At 37.0% G+C, this 18,988-nt stretch overlaps 1 protein-coding gene across 2 annotated transcripts in view; it reads left to right on the top strand.

The window, feature by feature from the left end:
• The window catches only part of ST6GALNAC3 (ST6 N-acetylgalactosaminide alpha-2,6-sialyltransferase 3), a 334,862-nt gene that overhangs the window by 128,044 nt on the left and 187,830 nt on the right, over positions 1 to 18,988 (top strand). For both annotated transcript variants that reach the window (XM_051625220.1, XM_051625219.1), the window contains exon 3: positions 9,522 to 9,931. In XM_051625220.1, coding sequence (XP_051481180.1) covers positions 9,522 to 9,931 — 410 coding nt within the window. The remainder of the gene's footprint in view (positions 1 to 9,521; positions 9,932 to 18,988) is intronic.

The raw sequence follows: 18,988 nt of genomic DNA, 5'->3' as shown, positions 1-18,988 counted from the left end.
ATCTACTCTCAGACTGGGCTAAGACCTTGTAAATGAACTTTTAACCTGAAATTAATTTTTATGGGATGTTTTAAACATTTGTAAAGCTGACAGTCATAAATTGGTACAGCAAATATTTCTAATGTACAAATGAGGGGAAAAGAAATGAATGTGGCCAGAAGCAAGTACATATTCTCTTTTAGATAAGGCATCCTGAAATTAAAAACACTGGACTCAGAAAGCTTTTCAGGCTTGTTTTGTCAAAAGAAAAGTGCCACTGGTTTTAATGCTGTTGTAATAAGTCTTATTGTTATTCCTGGCATGTTTTGGTTTGTTGGGGTTTTTTTATTTATTTCAGAAAAATGGATAATTAGCATTTTAACTTATCACTTTCCTTCCATGCATACAAATAATTTGATAGATAGACCACCAAGAGAGACAAAATTAAATAATAGGTCCAGACAGCATGGAACTGAAATAAATTAGAGTTTAGACTTCCACTGGATTTTAATGAAAAAAAGGTAGTTTTTTCTGACGGTTTTTGTTGCTTACCTTGGTATCATTTCCTCATATCAGATCCCAAATAAATTGACCTGAAATAAGATGTGAACTTTATCTTTTAAGTCCCATACTTTATTTTTGAGTGTAATGTTTCCAAATACATTTAGATTAGAGGTCAACAGGCACCCCTGCATCTGTGTTTCAGCCAAATAAGTTCCTAGATAATGGCCCATGATTAAGGATGAATGCTGGTAACAGGAGGTTATTAGAGAAAGCAAACTTGGAACAAATCTGCTAGATACATTATATACTTTACCACCCTCTGTGGGTATTTATAATATACACAAATCAGTCAGTGGTTACAGAGTAACCAATGTGTTGCATATTTGACAAAGAATTCCTTGGAAATAATCTTACAGTAGGCAACTGCATCACAAAGACTTCTCATTAATCTTTTTGTATAGATACTTATTTGCAAAGAAAGAACAGCTTTTGTGGAGAGAGACCTTTTGGCCTTGGTTGCTTTGAAGGACTTTACAGTAAAGTCCACTCTGCAAGGAAGGATTTTGTATTATATGACATCTGTGCTCTACTGCCACACATGGTATTTGCTGTGTGAAGTTGTTTTTCTCCTTTTGGACTGTGATTCATTCACTATTCAGTCCATGTGCTAACAGTACGTTCCTGCTTTTATGTTTCCTTGAGTTGCAAGTGACACTTTACCTCCTTGTGTCTTATATTGTTTGCCAAGCAAATATACCTGTGTAGAGAAGAAACAAATTTTGTCTTCCTTATTGCTACGTACAATAACTAGAGAAGAAATGCAATATAAACAGAGAATTGCAGATAAAGTAAACCTAAATATTGTTATACAAATAGCTTGTTGGATCAAGTGGCAATGTTTTTTGATGGTAGTAAATTTGCTGCTGCAAATGTGGTTTAGCAGTAGAGGGACAAAAGAGGTGCTGATTGTCTGGGGTTTGGAGTTGTTTATGAAGTTTGGTGGACAGTTCCTGGTTTAAATTGTGTTTTGCTAGTAACTTCTGTGCACAAAATTCAAGAGTCATCAAGAGCTAATGAGGGCAAGTGACCAATGACGGACACATTAAAATAAATCATTGATTGGATTCAGCAAGTAGCATTTGGTTGGAAAAATTTCCAGCTTTTGAACTATTACAAAGCCAGGTTATTTCAAAAGCTGAGTAGTAGGTGGAGTGTCACAAATATTGTGGTTATTTATGGACATCAGCTGAACCACTGGGATGGAGTTAGAGGTACCCTATAACTAATGCATTTTGTTTGATTTTCCTTTTTGAGCAACTGGGAAATTATTTTTTTCATAGTCTGTTTTTCAGAGTGGATGTTATTTTACTGCCTGCCTTGTGAATTTGCTGTATAGGGTGTGTGTGATGGTGTCTGCCTCCCTCCCATAACAATTAGGCATTCAATCCTCAACTGTGTTTGTCATTAACGTTTTTATATATGTTCTTGGGCACATTTGTATTTTCATCCTGATATTTTATATTCCAAAGAAGATTCTACTTTTCTCCCTTCCTCCCCCCCACTTCAGAGGTGTTAATTACGTGGATCTGAAACTGTAGACATCTGTATGTCTACAGATGTCAGTTTCTGGTTACCTACAAGCTATAATACTATATGCTGGAGTGAATGCATCTGTTTCCACCTATTTTCTGCTTGGCCAGTTGCAGTTCAAAGGAAAAATACTATTCTCTCTGCCTAATACTGAGTTATTTGATTGACATCTCTGATTAAGCTTTCCTCACAACAGTTAGTATATACCTTAATAAATATCTCTAGGTGTTTTAGTTCTTCTCTTTTGATAGATTTAATTCCCAAACATCATGGTTTGTCTTACTGGGTATATATGAGTATTTTACTTTCCCTCAAATACTCTTTTCCCTTATATGTCTTCTAACACTAAAATATATTCCACCTTCCATGGTCTTTTCGTGGTCCAGTTTGAATTTTTTTTCTATCCTCTTTTCTCTTTTGGTATCCCAATTACATTTATTTTCTTCCCTTTTTTTCCACATACTCATTCAAATTAATAAAAGCGCATCCCTTCTGCCATCATACAGCAGGAGAGCAGAATTTACAAACCACCTTAGACGCAAACAAAAATGCAGCTTCTACTGTCCAAGAGCGCACCCACAGGACATGTCCTCACACATTCTTCAGGCAATGCCTGAGGGCAAAACTTTCTTCACCTGCCATTCTCTCAGTGCTCAGACTCTCTAAGGGCTGGTGACCATCTACCCTCCAGTGTTCTGCCTCTGCTGGGTCTTTCTGTTGTACTTGAAACACAGGGTCTGGCAGCTTCCTTCTTTCATTAACCCTCTGTGTAGAGACAGAACAATTTCTCCTGTTCTTTATTTACTCCCTGCCACCTTTCTATTTTTGAGTCCTTTTTAACCAGTTGAGCTATCAGGAATCTTTCAATAGTTTATTATTCCAGAGGAAAATACTAGTGTAGGCTTAGAAGTGTCAATTTCAATGAAGTTTCAGCTGGAAATCAGGAAGAAAGGAAAATTGAAAGGGACTGTTCTGCTAATGTGAACCACCATACTTACAGCTTTTCATAATCCAGACAAATATTCAATTGAAGGAGCATTTTAATTCCATTTAGAAAATGATTTAAATATTATTTTTTAAAAATATAAACTATTTTTATCAAGCTGGTCCTATTTCTGCTCAAATTTTATTTTAAGGGATTATCAAAGGGACTATTACCTTTGATTTCTCAGTTTTCGCTTTATGGTAGAATAGAGGAAAACACATAAGACCTGTTTTCTTCTTTTTATGTCCTGTATTTATCTCTGTTGCTAGTCAGAGTTTTCTGACATATACTCGAGGTGTTAATTTTTCAGCTCTCTGCATGAGATGTTCTTGATTTTTGCCTTGTTTCAAAGCTCCCCATATTGTTCCCAGCAACAAAATCAAGAACATTCAGGTGAGCATTTGCTCTGCTATATCTTCAGCAAGGTATAAGCTGTCATGGAGTAACTGGTGCTGTCTTGAAAGTGAGAAAGATGACACTGCAACATTTTGTGCTGTGGTTTATGTTCCAAAGGTTTGAATTTGTGGGGTTTTGTTTGGATTAGTTTCTTTGGTTGTTGGTGTTTTGTTTGTTTGGTTGGTTTTGGTGGTTTGTTTGGGGTATTTTGTTTATTTGTTTTTTTTTTTCCTTTTTTGGGGTGGGCATTGTTTATTTTGTAGTTGTTGTTAATTTATTTTTTTTATTTCCATGAGTAGGAAAGCTAAAATGTTTCAAAAATACACTTGCTATTTGCAAGTTTAGATGGAGTTGGAGACTCTGCCCACAGTCTGAGCTTTCTTCCCTATCCTGTCTCTTTGCCGCTGACATCAGGAATCCACAGGATACCTGTTCTAGCAAAGGGCTGATACAGCCCTTTTAAGGAGCTCTACTATGAGCTGCAAATAAAAAAAAAAAATAGCAGTTCTGTAAAAACTGGGTCAGAGTATATAGCAAAAATTTCAGTGATGGTTATTTATTAATTCTCTTATTGCAAGATTAATCCCATTATGTGGCTCCTATGCATTCCCTTCCAATTCATTCAATTTAAATAAAAAAATCTTGCTAGCACTTGTGTACATATCAGTGACAGTCATCTAAATAAAATACACCAGGTACTTCAGTCTTAGGAACAGTCTTATGAAGAGACAGGTCATATTCTATTTATTTGGAAATGGGATGCATGTTGACATAGGGCTTATTTCAAAATAACACCAAAATGTTAAAATCTTTATGAAATCTTAGCATTAAATTTTATGAAGACAGAGATGTTTGCTGCGATGCAATGCCTGGGGCTAGGACCCAAATCAACTGCTGAAGAAAAGCACAACACTGCCACAGGAGGGGAAGGGGGTACAATGAGAGACTCAGGATAATCAGACTTGTGCTTTTAATAATTTTTTATTTTTATTGCTTGATGTTAGTTGTATAATGTGATTTACATACAGTACTTCTGAGTGCTGTAATAAATTGTTAGCTCTCGCTGGGTGAACACACAAGTATTATCTTCCTTTTCTTTAAATGTACTGAATTGTGTCTTAGAGAAGCCTGGCAAGTCTTTCCACCCAGTCAGAGGTCTGAAGAAAGTAAGTGTAGATAAAACCAGCTTGGTTAATCATCACTGAAATACAGGAAAAAAAAATAAAATTTTTTTTTTGCTTGTAAAGTAGAGAAAAGCAATAAAAACAATGCCAGACGGTTAATGCCTCTCTTGTACCTTTCATTTCAAAGACCTCAAAAGAACATCAAGAAGAATAAAGGCAAAATCTATTCCCTATTGGCATCATTATAAATGTTGTATCCTCTAAAAGTCTAAAGACATCCAAGAAGGGTAGAAGAATAAATGGCATTGAAATAAAGAGAGTCTCTCTGGAGCTTTGTTCAATCGGCTTTGTTAGAATTCTCTCAAATAGGATGATTATAAGAAAATATCTCATTTGTTTCAACATTAAAGGAGCAAATTAGTATGTGGTGAGCTGCTAATAATTGCCTCATTATGTAGTGAATGGGCATTGCGTCCAACTTACAAAATTACAATCATATTGTTAAAGTAACAATTGGAGAAGTTTAATGTGAATTTCCTAACTATCTTTATGATTAGTTGTGGGATTCACGGAGTGAAGCAGAGTTGGTGGTTGGAGTGAGATCTCCAGTGCACCAGGAGCCAATAGTGCTAAGAACTCGCAAGAGAAACTCAGCTTTTCATTAGTGTAAATCACATCTGTGTAGGTCCTGAGCTAGATTTGGTCCAGCTGAAGAGCAGATTTGGCAGTCTCTGCTAAGACAGGAGCTTGGTGCATGACTTGTCTGTCAGGATGTTGTTTCATTGGACTCCACTGACTTGTGCAAAAGTTTTGACCAAGAGGCTGAGAGCTGACCTGAGATCACCCCCACTGGGGACTTCAAAAGACCTACAGGTCCACATCTGGGAAACCTGGCAATCCATGATCTGTGCCATTGGGAAACCCACCCATACAAACGGTCCTGTAGCAGGAATTTCACTCTCTTGGTGCAGACCTTTGAAAACATGGGGGAGTTGTTTCGAATGGGAAAGAAAGCATTTTTCCAAATACCAGAATTCACTGTGGAAGAGAATCATGTTTTGTGACCTACTTCTACTTAGATTTGCTTGTGACCTTTTCTAATTCTGGCTGTTTTTGTTATTTAATGATTTGACCTTTGATTCTGTGAAGCCACTTCAGTGCTAAATGCAAAGATTTAATAACTAGAACTGTTTGATAAGTGACCTTTATTACACAGCTATTTCTCTTTGCTAGAGAAAAGGCACTGTTTTGCAAGTTCTAATTCACAGTTTTAATTATCTTTTCTATTGTCTGTAAGCTTGCACAGGAAATGGAAAGGTCAGACATTTCATTTTCTTAACTGATTAAAATATATAAGTGCTCCTCAACAGTTACAACATATCATTCAGGAAAAGGATGGGACCGTTTGTCAGAATCATGCCCAGCTGCTCTGCTGAGGACTTCTATGTCCTTCTGCTCAGCAACAAAATGAATCATTTTCTAGAAGCAATAATAGCTCAGCCCCGGTGGTGTGTAGAGATGAAATATGTGTCTAAAGACATGAAAAGACATATATATCTACAAAGAAAGTGAATTAAGATCTTGTGAAAGGTGCAGGTAAGACCTTAATTGATGTTCCTGGTCCAGAGAACATAAGCAGTAGCAGCATACGTTTCTGTATGGTCCTGCCAGTCCATAACAATCCCCATTGCTGCTGGAACATCTCTACAGATAAGAAGACAACCTGGACTGCCTGCCAGACCCATTTTTGGTTTCTCTGGCAAGGCTGCTGCTGTTAGTGTTTTACTGTTATCCTGGTGTTAAAAGTTATAGTTAATTGCAAAACAGATCACCAAGGAGGCATATTTTCTCTAATTCTCCAGTTTTTATCCTTCTGTATGCTCATTTCTGTCTGTAAGAATTGTCTCTCTGCTTCTTTATGTCCTTAATACAACCGATATAGCAAGTTAAATGGAAAAGTGATATGTAAGAAGTTTCTCATACAGGTTAGGGCTGTTGTGGACAATCTTACAAGCCAAAAATCTGCATATGGGAAAAGGATTTGAGGGGTGTATGACCCCAGAGTATGGGATAAGGGGAGACACCACGATATCGCTCCAACTCCTCAAGTATCGTAAGGAGCTTTCAGCTGTGTCCTAGTTCAGTAACAGAAGTAGCAGCCACAACTACCCAGGTGCTTCCCAATTCCAGTCCCTTGGGCACTCAGATCCCTGTGCCTGAATAGCTCCTGTGGGAGCCACCTGGCAGAGGAGCTGCATTTAAGCAGATTTTGAGTCTTAATGTGATGGGACAGCCATACCTGAGTGAGGGTGTAATAGCAAACAGGAAAATGAGAAAACTGGGCTACTGAAACTGCCCCTTTTGTCTGTGACATGTATAAACCAACACCTCAAGCTGCTGGCCTGTCTCTGTACAGGGGTTCAAGGAATGAATATGGATGTGTGTCTTATGTTGAGGACGATGTGATGCAAAAAGATACTGAAGTCAGTGGATGATTCTGCAGTCAGTGTAATGTCAGTCATGGCTGTCAGTCTCCTAACTCTGTCTGGGACCTCTGTTGGGAAAGATGCATATTAGGACATGTAAAATTTCTCTACATTGTAAAAAACTATTTATGCTGAGATGGGGCTGGAAGGGGTTAAGCCTCTGCCTCTATTGAAGAAGAGGAGATTATATGTTGACCTAGTGCAGGCATTCAATATTATGAAAGTGCTTTATAAATTGGAACAAGATAAATGAATCACAAAAAAAGAGCTAGAAAACCGGGAGACACAATTGCAAGAGTGAGTGTACTCAGTTTATTCAAGCAGAACAGTTACACTCAGTGAGTAGAAAATGTGCAATGCATTTCTAACTAAGGTCAGAAAATCAAACAATATCAAATTTAAGAGAGAAGCTGCATTTTAATGGAGAAGGAAGAATACTGGAAAAACAAAACAAAAAAACCCAACAAACCCCAAAACCAACCAAACAAAAACAACAACAAAAAAAACCCCAAAAGCACAAAAAAAAACCCACCAAAAAAAACCCAAACACCAAAACAAATAAAAAAAAACCCCAAACCCAAAATACCCTCAAAACACTGATGTTGAGACAAATTTTAATGGGACCAGATTCTTGACTAAATTGGATTTTCCATTCCAGCTATTTCATATTCAGCTTTTGTTAGTTTGAAAGCTCACCCTGAAAACTGTAAATTAATCTACTGGGATTTTTACAATTCACTTCATGTTAGTTTCTGAGTTATGCTTATGGATTTGTTTAGGTCACCCAGCCATGTCCTCATAATGTATCTTAGAGAGGATTTCTGTAACTAAGCAGCAAACAGAAAGACTGTTGTGTTCAGCTGTATCTCCTGGGATTTCATCCCTGCTGTCAGAGAGCTATGCAGGACAGCTCTCTAAGAATGTAGCAGCTATAAAAAATACACGGTGTCCTGTAAAGGAAACGTTGCCAATGCTTTTCTTTGCAGTCAGGCATCTTTAACCCCTGATGAAATAACGATAGAACATTTTCATGAACCACTCACAAAGAGAAATCAAACCAATCACAACAGAGAAATCAAACCTTTCCAATGATGAGACTTATTGCAGAAGTCTTGCAGGATGCACCTTAACTCAGTACAATATTTGTCACCCAAATATGAGAGATATTAACTGTTTCAATTTGCATTTTTTCAGATGTTTAGTTCTGGTCCTTATATTATGCACCATTATGAAAGAAATCTGATGTTTTGCCAGCCACCATGTCCTAAGGTTATAGTAGTTAAGTTTAGCTAGGATATTTGTCCACATCAGCTAAATGAGGTGTGATTTTGAAGGTAAATAACTACAGGTCTGATCAGAAAAGCACCAAGCATCCTGTCAGGCAAAATGTCCAAAGAATGTGAAGGGAATTATTCCTAACAAACATTAAACGGAAGTAATTGACTCCCAGCTGGGAGGAGCATGACAGAAGATCAAGTCTGCAACCATACAAAAAGCAGTAGATGATCTGTTGCCTGGATCATCATCTGTAGATTTGTTTTGTTGCTTTTTTTTTTGTTGTTGTTATTATTCATCTAGTTTTCATTTGATTTAGATTTCTCACCAAACTTTTCATGCAATTTAACTTAAATACAGGGCATTTCCTTTTAGTTTGTTGGTACAAAAGAACCAGAAGACATTTACTATTTTTACTGTGACAAAGGAAACATCAGATAGGTCCCAATACCTCTGTTAGATAACTGTGCCTATTTTAAAGTCATTCTGTAGAACTAGTACCATAGAATGTGCTCAGGAAATACTGGTTTTGACTTCAGTTTGGCCAGGATTAAGTTTATAGTTCACATGTCACCAGTCCATCTGCCTCTCATTTTTCATGGGTCATAACTGTTCTCTGGTGAGAACAATATATTCCTCTGTCTACATCTCCTCTCCAGCTGCAGGATTTTCATGCTACTAGATTGCTTTAGAGTTAGATCTCATATTTGACTTTTGTCACAAATCTGGGAACTATTTATTTAGATACATAAAGACAGTCAGTGTATAGTTAAGTTTCCAGGATTACTTTTTTTTACTGTATTTTTTCCTACTGCTTACTAAAAGAGAAAAAGGCATTGATCTAAAGATTGTTTTCCTCTGCTTCTTTATTTAATTGTTTTCTAGTGAAAAGAGTAACGTTTAGAGGAAAAAAAGAATTATTACTTTTCTAGTAGAGTTTGCAAAGTGGGGAACAAAGGAAAAGATTGGAACTGCCACCTATTTAATTAAAAAGAATTGCATTCAGAGCTCTGTAGTGCTGGAGTTTCTATCAGCTCTACCATGTGGGGATTGTTAGGTTTTTTAAAATGAAGCATTGCTATCAGTTTCTTGAGCTATGCACATCTTTATTTTAACTGAATTTTCAGTTGTCATGTTTTACAGGGAAAGATTTACCATATATTTTTGTTTTCTTTCTTCTAGCCTCTACAACTTGACTGTGACCTCTGTGCCATTGTTTCAAATTCGGGACAAATGGCTGGCCAGAAGGTGGGAGCTGAGATAGACAAGTCCTCCTGCATATGGAGGATGAACAATGCTCCCACAAAGGGCTATGAGGAGGATGTTGGGAAGAGGACAACTATAAGAGTGGTGTCTCACACAAGCGTGCCTCTCCTACTCAAGAATCCTGAGTACTTCTTCAAGGAAACCAACAACACTGTTTATGTGATCTGGGGACCTTTTCGAAACATGAGGAAGGATGGCAATGGCATTGTGTACAACATGCTGAAGAAAACTGTCGACAGCTACCCAGCTGCCAAAATCTATGTGACAACAGAAAAGCGCATGAGTTACTGTGATGCGGTGTTCAAGAGGGAGACAGGGAAAGACCGGTAAGTCCTAAATGTGAAGAACAATTATAATGTTTGAGAAAAGATACATGGGAGAAGTCCATGCTGGATGCCAGTTACTAAATGAGTCCCCAGATATGTTTTTAATTGATTGTTATATGGTTTTGACTGTTATAAGCACTTGATGAGGCAGCAGCTAGGCCCCGTTTACCCCACCTACGTTACCTTCTGTTCTTTCTGTTTCTGCTGGCTTGAGTCCCAAAAATATTGGATGTCTTCCTGAAATGTTTTCAAAGCTGTATGTTGTTTTCAGCTCAATTTGCTATTGATTAAATTGACATTTTATTTGAAGAGGATAATCCCACACAAATAACATTTCCAAATGCACAACCTCAGGATAACTCTGGATATTATCTTCTCTGTTGAGATTCACTGTAGCTTTTCTTCAAACACTAACTGAAGTGTTATGCATTATTTCTATTGGTGAAAAAGGATTATCAGTGATACTGTAATAGATTTAGGTTTTTACCAGAATTATGCTTAAATTCTGTTTTCCATGCCTGAGAAAGTGTGTTTATTCTGCTTAAGTGGGGGCTGTGAGAAGATGAAAGTGTGAGGGCCACTGTCTTGGCCAGCATGTTTAGAGCAGAAAATTGGATTTGTGGAATTAACACCACAAATTTCAGGATTTAGTAACGAAGCTGCAAAAAATCTGTGTTTTGGCATGGAAGAGCACCTGTCACATACTCACTGGAGCTAACTAGGAAGAAGTTTCCAGATCAGTGCTGTGCCTTAGTATTAATTTTTGAATTTGGACGTCACAGATTTGCAGTTGTGCAGGTCTATAGCTATTCTAAGCAAATTAAAAATACAGATATTCAATAACAGTTTAACTTAGTCTGAACTTGTGACTTAGCTTTTGAAGTAGAAGAGCTTGTTCTCTCAAACTTCCTTGATTCACTTTGTTATTAATCTGTCAAAACTTGGTTAAAGGTGATTTTTCCTTTTCTAAAACTACTGAAACATCAGAAAGGACTTGCCCCTCAGTGTTTTCACTATGTGCACGTATTGCTGCTGTGATTCTGGAGTAACAGGGAGCTCCTGTGTGTCATAAAGGTGTCAAGGTTATAATGACTTTTTTAGTTTAACTGACCAAGCTGATGAACAGAAGCTAATTAAGAAAAAACACAAGATCCAGTCTTCAAGAGTCATCTGGTTTATATATTAATCAAATTCAATATGATCATGGGTACATTATTGCATTGTTAAACATAAATTTGGTTATGACTCTTCCATGTTAACAGTTAGTCAGGTCACAGTGACTTTAAAATACTTTATCAAAATACTTATTGTGTGGCCAAACTTTATATATCCTATAAAAAAAATCTCATAATCCAATGTCAAAGAATCCCCATCTCCAGTCTAATCCATTCCTTTGCAACAAATTACCAATTCGCAAGTTTTTATTATTATGCAATTAACACAATACAAGTGCTTCTTTCCATGTCAAAGGCAAATTGAACTTCTGTTCTCCCAGTGCTTACGAACAAAGTTCTCATGCAGCCTAATGTCAAAGTGGCCCGATTTCTTTCTTCTTAATCCATTACAGCAACTTAAAGCTTCACATTGCCAACAGGGGCAAAGAGCCTGCCTTGTGACCCACATCACATGGAGTTTGCATGTGCCTCCCTTTAACACTGTGGAAAAAATCCACTCCTTCTCACTGTGGCATTTGTATAACATCCTTTTATCTACTGCAGCTTTCATTTTTAGTCCTACTTTTCCACATTGAATACTAAGTAGGTTTTTTTATCATAATTTAGTGCACTTGTCAGCCAGAAACAAGGGCAACAATCGTTGTGTCACCAAACAACACCTTCTGTATCACAGGAAACACCCTGCAGTTCCCTACTAAACTGGGGACCTCTGTTTTAAAACTGTTTCATGTTCTGTAACATCGTCAATTGACAGGACCTTTTTGCATTTTCTAGGGAGGGTCATGAGACTGTTAGAGGGATTTGGCATTTGTGGAAGCAGTAAAGAGAGAGCAGAGGAGATTTGTGGGTGATAAAAATAGTTATGTGCATTGTGCCAGACCACTGTGATGCTGAGACAGACTCAGGTTCCTCAGCCAAATATTCCTTCAATTCCTCAGAGAAACATCAGCTCTTGCTTGCAATATTAGATTGAACAGAGGTCTGTTTCAGCATGTCCCTAGCAAAAATTCTGGAAGGAAACCAAGTTCAACTCATATCTAAAATGTACTGAGTGGATTGTAACCACATCTATTTTAGTTTAATCCTAAAATACTGTCCTTATGTACAATGTATTCTACTAATGCATAGTAAGATTGCAACAGATTTCTAGTCTGTCAAGCCTTTAATCAGCTTTATATTTCTCCTCTTTGATGTACCATCTTTTTAGGTAATTAGTGGGACTTCTAGTAGTCTCATCCTAGTGGTGCTCAAGTTTTAAAGCAAGTTATGAGAAGGTATTTGCTGCAGTCACTTCTCTACTGCAGAAAAGCTTTCATCCCTGAATTCACTGACTGCAGGTTCAAAACCCACAGCATTGTTTTTGACAAATAGTTTATTATTGTTTCATGGAAGAAACAAGAATTGCCTCTAAATAATGTCCAACACACAAGTTTGTTTATTTCACAGTGAAACATTTTTCATTTCTATAACAGTACAAAATACCCTCTGATGTGGGCTGTCCACACTGGAGAATTAACCTTGCATGCAATGCTATGAATTTGGGGGAAATATGGTCTTTCTGAGAGGCTTTATTAGTGAAGCATTTGAGTTCAAGGTGGTGAATGCTCATCCACTTTTAATAATTGTTGTACATAAATAATATTCATTACCAGACATTCACAATTATTCATTTATGCATTTTACTTGGAATTTCCCTAGAGAGAGCATAAAGCTGGCAGCTTCTTCCAGTACTTCACTGACGTTTTGACATACTAGTATTTAGTCAAGTGAAAGGATTTAAAGAAACATTAGGTAATAGCTAAATGTGACATATTTGTGTGTACCTCAATCCAGGTAAGTGGTTCTAAATCCATCTGTATCTTTGTCATGCTTTAGAAATATAATGCAATGTGATATAACAGCATTTAATTGGTAATAACAGAGAAAACTGTAGTCTTCATTAAAGCAGCAGAGCTAATTCTGGTCTGATAAAGTGCACTGAACAGCCCTAAATAGGTTTTAATTAGCTGGCACCAAAGCTGCACCACCCTTAGGGAGGGTAAAATTAATGAAAACTAGCAGCAAATAGATCAATGCTACTGAATGTTATTGCCTTAGGTGAAGGTGATGAGGAAGAAAGGAGTGTTTTTTAAGGATCACTTAGAAAACAGTCTGTGCTAAAAGTCACTTTCAAAAAGCAATGCTAAAATAAATGTGTGCTAATATCAGTGAAACAGTCTAATGTCATCCAGACTGCAGACTCCATTTGTGTTTATGCCACAAACATCCTAGACTAATCACTCAGCAGTCTTTCTGATGGCCCAGCTCCACATCCCCTCCCGAGGCTGGTGGTGTGACCAGACTGCTCCTGTCCCACTGCACATGGAGGACATTGAGCCCCAGCAAACAGCCAGTAATGCATGTGCTGATACCTCTCAAAGCAAAGCTCAACTTGGTGTTTGTAATCGCTTTCACAAATAACTACCAAAAAGAGCTTACTGAGCTTTGCTGAGATGTATTCTGAGCTCCTAAGAGTCCCATTAAGAGACATGAGACCACGTTGTGAAACCCAACCAACTTGGTTGACAATTGTCTTCCCACACACTGTGTTAACTCTGTCAACACCGATCCCATACCCAAACAATTCAGTTGAATTCAACTACATTTTTTTGAAATTATTGCATATATAAGCATGTCTACCAGAGGCAGGTTCACTCAGCCACATTTGCAGTCAAATGGCTGATTCTGCAGGATTTGTTACTGTCTTGGACAATTCCAAAGGAACGAAATAGTTTTTGTGCTTCTTTTCCAGAAGCTCTTAGTTTCCTCTGTTCATGCCAGATGGTGCTATGTGCTAGGTAGTGAGAAAGTGAAAGTTTTATCATTTGAGGCAGAAAGATGGATCATTCTGATCATTGGCTTCTGCACCAAGATTCAAAATTTGAGGTGTACTCAACCTGCTATTTTATTCACTTCTGCTCACTAATTATTTACTACTTTGGTAATATACAAGATCTATATTATATCTCTGTCATTTAGAGCTAGCATGTCTGGATTGACACTGTTAGACAACTGCAGTCATCACAGCTTCACCTCAGCTAATGTGGTTTTTGATGTGTCTGACTAATCTACATGAAGCTGTAGTCTAGTAAAAATGTCATTGAAATGAAGAAATGAAATTACTTTCTCTGAGTCTGGAGTACCTGCATCTTCTATTGTTTGGGTTTGTTCTCTGTGAATGGAGGTAGTAAAGCTGTCAGTAGCCAGAACATCAGAATTTTATGCTATATTTCTGATAGTTGGTTTGAATGAAATGTAATAGTAATGCTATTTACACTTGCTTACACATGCCTATTAGTTTCCCTACCAAGACCATTCAGAGAGAATAAAACATCTTAGCTAGTGTTAGGTAATATTTGCAGAAAGCAGTTTTTAATTAGGGAGTTGTGAACATTGACAGTGAATCTAGCTCAGAGAGTTAGATTTTGGGACTTGGGAATTACTTCTCATCAGTGCTTTGTACTAACATGATTTTTTTCTATTAAAAAAAAAATTAAATTCTGGAAGATGAGTAAAAGTTTGCTTCATTTTGAAAGGCAAATGAGCAGAGTTAGAGAGAACATCAGCATCTTTAGATTACAGACATCTTGAAAGAAAATAATGGAAAAGCTGATTCAGACTGACAGAGGAAATGTAATAATAATACCTGTTGAAACATTTTAGGGACAAAAATTAATGGTAGTTTACATTTTATATAGTCTTTATCATGATGTTGTATTTGCTGTTACACCAATAAAGTCATCCCCAAAGTTCTCAACTGCTTGTGAACATCACAGCAAACCCCAAAATATATGTTTGGTACAGTTACCATTTTTCAAGGGCTTGACAGTGGAACTTTCTTGAACCGTTGCTTAGCCCTTCGATTCTTTCTTTTTATAAAGTAATCCCTTCAAAAAACACTAATGGATTCGTCCATCCTAATTCATAGAGGGTGTAAATAGTTTCATTGTCAGCTAGGACTGCTTTATTACTTGAAAAAACAAGGGTCTAAAGCATGAAACCTTAATGAAATAAATAGATTTTTCATTATAAAACACTTAAAACCTCAACATCTATTGCTGTTTGTGGTCAATCACCAGACAGCTAATAACTGTTTTGGGGTTTATACTCACTCTTCCATTTCCTGGTAAAACACCAGTTGTTCCTGAGTGTCCTAGATTTATTCCCTGCAGCCCATTAGTAACTGCATTTGTGTTTCTTCATGAAGATTTTCTTAATGAAGATGAACATTTTTCTCTATTAAGTAGATGGAACTCAATAGAGAATTCTGTTTTTTATTAACAGGCCAGTAAATGCTGTACAAAGCACCAGCACTTTTGTTAAGAAACACAGCTTTTACTACATTATAATAATTACATAGTCAAGTGAAACTTTATTAAAAAAAATCAATATTAACCAATATTTTATGATAAAACTGTGGCTGCATATAGATTGGTGTGAGCTCAGAGACCCCTTCTGTGGTTGCTGCTGACTTTAGCCACTTTTTACCTGATGATTTAGATCAAGAAATATATGATCAGGATCTACTTTGTGGATTTTCAGATGTCATTTTAATTAATCCAGTATCTCTTGCTTTTAATTTATCACCTCTTCTTTGAGTGCCACTTAATCTGTTTTCTGCCCTTGATGAGCCGGATGTTAAATTTTTATACGGTGTTTGGTATTGTCCTAATTTCATGCACACCTTTTCCATACTGTCCTTTAAATATTCTGTGGTTTTGATGGTCAAGACTGTATTGCTGATGTCACCTGTAAACAACACTGGGATTCTATGTGTAGATGAGATCCTGTCTCAACTTTTCTCACACCCCATGAATATACAGCTTTGGAATGGATTAGGCAAGCCAGTGATTCATATGCTGACAATTGTGGTAGCATTGTGGATTGCAGTGGTTTCAGTTTTGCTGCTGGTGCTGAAGGTATTTAATGGTTGCAAAGGCAGAAGACTTGGAGAGAAATATTAGCAGAGGCATAGATTTTGAATGAAGCCTTTGAAATCATAGAAGCTTCACTGGGTCATCTTTAGTGCAATGCTTTGGATTTTTCAGATCACAGTGTTTAAAATAGACCTTGATTTTCCTAAAGGAGTTTAAAATTTTAAAGCAAAAGAACAATTTTTTGTTAAATAAATTAATCTTTTTTAAAAAAAAAACCAAAAACTTAACCTTGCTGGCAGCTGAAATAGTTGTCTCTAAAAACACAGTGATTACTGTTTAAGTCTACTTATCAGCACTTGTCACAGAGCAAAACTTTTCTAAGATGCATGAAATAGATTAGAAAATAAAAGCAATGCTGCTGTTATTTTAGTATGATACCTGTTGGTTACTGATAAGTGTTTTTTTTCTAATGGAAGCTCCCTAAAGTGCACTGAGCTGTATTTACAGTGTTTAGCAAAAGACAACATAATGCAATCAAACTGGATGAGATGCATTGGGAGATTTTGTGTTAAAAAGTTGCAGCTCAAGTGAGGATAGCAACTTTAGGAGATAGGGGATGAAACACTATACTGGTTTGTTGCTTCAGATGGAGAAGAGTTTCTGTACATCTGTCCACCCACTAGCTAGTAAAACGTACTTTTACAAAAAAAGCTATATGAGAACTAATTCCAGATATCTCACTGAAAGATGTCTAGGAAAGATTATCTTATCAAAACTTTGAACAAGTAGACAGTGCAGCAGAAGACAAACTTTTTGAAAGTTTAGGCTGAACTGATCTTGTAATTTTACCTTAAAATGCAGAAAGATTAATAAACAAATACTGTAATGAAATTTAAGTGATAAGAAGTCAAACCTGTGTGAGACCTCAAACACATAGGTGGAAGGCAAACTGGGGGGAAATGGTGGAACTTTGTGTCTCATTAAATGAATTTAGAACTCAGTGGTAACTGGGCACTTGCTTATGCACATACTAAGTGTGTATTTTTACCCATATAAAAACAAAACAGTTGTTCTACGCCATTTTGTTTATACGTCTGTTATGCCACTTATACCATGCAAAGAATTCAGGCTGCAATTTCAGAATAACCAAACTGCAGATATATCTGTGCATACATGGATTTACAGTGCATGTTTTGGAAGGAAACTCAAGAATCATAGCCATGCTTCTTGGAGACCTTAATGTGCTATTGGGATATTCTATAACCTGTCTTTAGACAACAATCACTGACTATATCCTACACAGTTCATACAATACTCAAATTCTCTGAGCTTTTAACTGTGAGGCAGCTCTGCATCTAAAGAGTAACAGGCACAAGAGAAACATGCACATTTGTTTGTCAGACATTAACATCTTCAGCAAGTTTTGGAAGCTGTAACAGTTTGGAAAATACAGCTACAAATGTGAGGATTTATTATCAGTCTAAAGGAGTGTCTTAAAGTAGTTTGTCTCATGTCTTGGATATTAATCAGCATGTAGGTGAGTTGGAGTGTGAAGGGAAATACTTCTGATGCCGATGTTCAGAGATGCAGCCATTCTGTTTTCAAGGTTTTGTAAACAATTCTTGTTTGTAGTATCATTTAGTCTAGTTGGGACTGCGTACCAGAGACATTTATCTCAGAACTTGAACAACCTTATCCAGTACACTAATATTCAGTAGACATGAAACTGCAATGGAAGACAAGATTTCTAAATGCCCATATTTGTTTTTGCAAGTTTACAGATCTTTGGAGAATTCTTTTTCTTAGTTCTTATCTTTAAAAGTCGGTCATCTCAGTGAGCATATCCTTCCTTCTCTAGTCACACTGTTTACAGAAAGGAAGTGTGAACTCTCTGTCTAGTAACGTTCTCTATGTGACTGATTAAAACTTCCAAAGCACAGGATTCACTGCAAAACTTTAAAAATTGCTGCAGTTGATGTCACTAGTGTAGAATAAGACACAGGGAAAGGGAGAAAACTTAATAGCAGATGAAATCCTAAGAAACACACAACACACTTTTAACAATAATAAAAAAGATAAATTTCAGAAATCTGTGCTCTGTGTTCAGTTTGTTCTCCATATGTTGTTTCAGAGTTTTTCTTGAAGTGCTTTCATTAGAGATGCTAGTGTTCCTCTCTCCAAAAAAGCATCCTAAATATTTTCCATGAGAGCATTTCAAGAAATATTGCAAGTATCACTTAAATGCCTTTGTGAGGCAAGGAATATTTATCATCATTTTACAATTTCATTTCCCTGAGACAAGGACACTGGGGGAAAGCAGGAGCTATTGCTGGGCAGAAATTCATGGCCATAGGGCTTTTTGTATGTTTACTATGAAGGCATTTCAGTCTCTTACAGTGTTAATTTCGGTTAGAATGGGCCAGTATTGCAAAATGGAACCAATTTCTGCTGCTTTATTACCTGTTTTCAGCCAAACATGGTAATCAGAGAATGCCTGGTTGGAAGGGACCTCAAGGATCATCTGGTCCACCTTTCTTGGCAAAAGCACTGTCTAGACAAGATGGCCCAGCATCTTGTCCAGCCAAACCTTAAATCTTCCTGGGGAGATCTTTCCGATGGCTAATTGTTATTGTGACAAATTTACCAATTATATTCAATCAGAACCTCAGAGAGAATCAGAACAGGAAGTAACTTGTACCTTGTCTTTTCCTTGTGACTCCTGGTAAAAAAGGAGTCTCCATCTTCTTTGTATCCACACTTTGAATAGTGGAACATGTGAAAAAAGGTCTTTCCTAAGCCTTCGTTTCTCAAGGCTGGACAAACCCAGTTCTCTTATCCTTTCCTCATATGGCAGGCTTCCCAGTCCTTCAGTCATTTTCTCTGGACCCGCTCCAGCCTGTCCTTGTCTTTTTTTTATAATGGGGGCCAAAATTGAACACAGTATTCCAGGCATGGCCTGACAAGCA

Source organism: Apus apus, chromosome 7 (assembly GCF_020740795.1).
Source record: "Apus apus isolate bApuApu2 chromosome 7, bApuApu2.pri.cur, whole genome shotgun sequence".
Classification (NCBI taxonomy): Eukaryota; Metazoa; Chordata; class Aves; order Apodiformes; family Apodidae; genus Apus; species Apus apus.
This window is presented reverse-complemented; position numbering and strand designations above follow the sequence as displayed.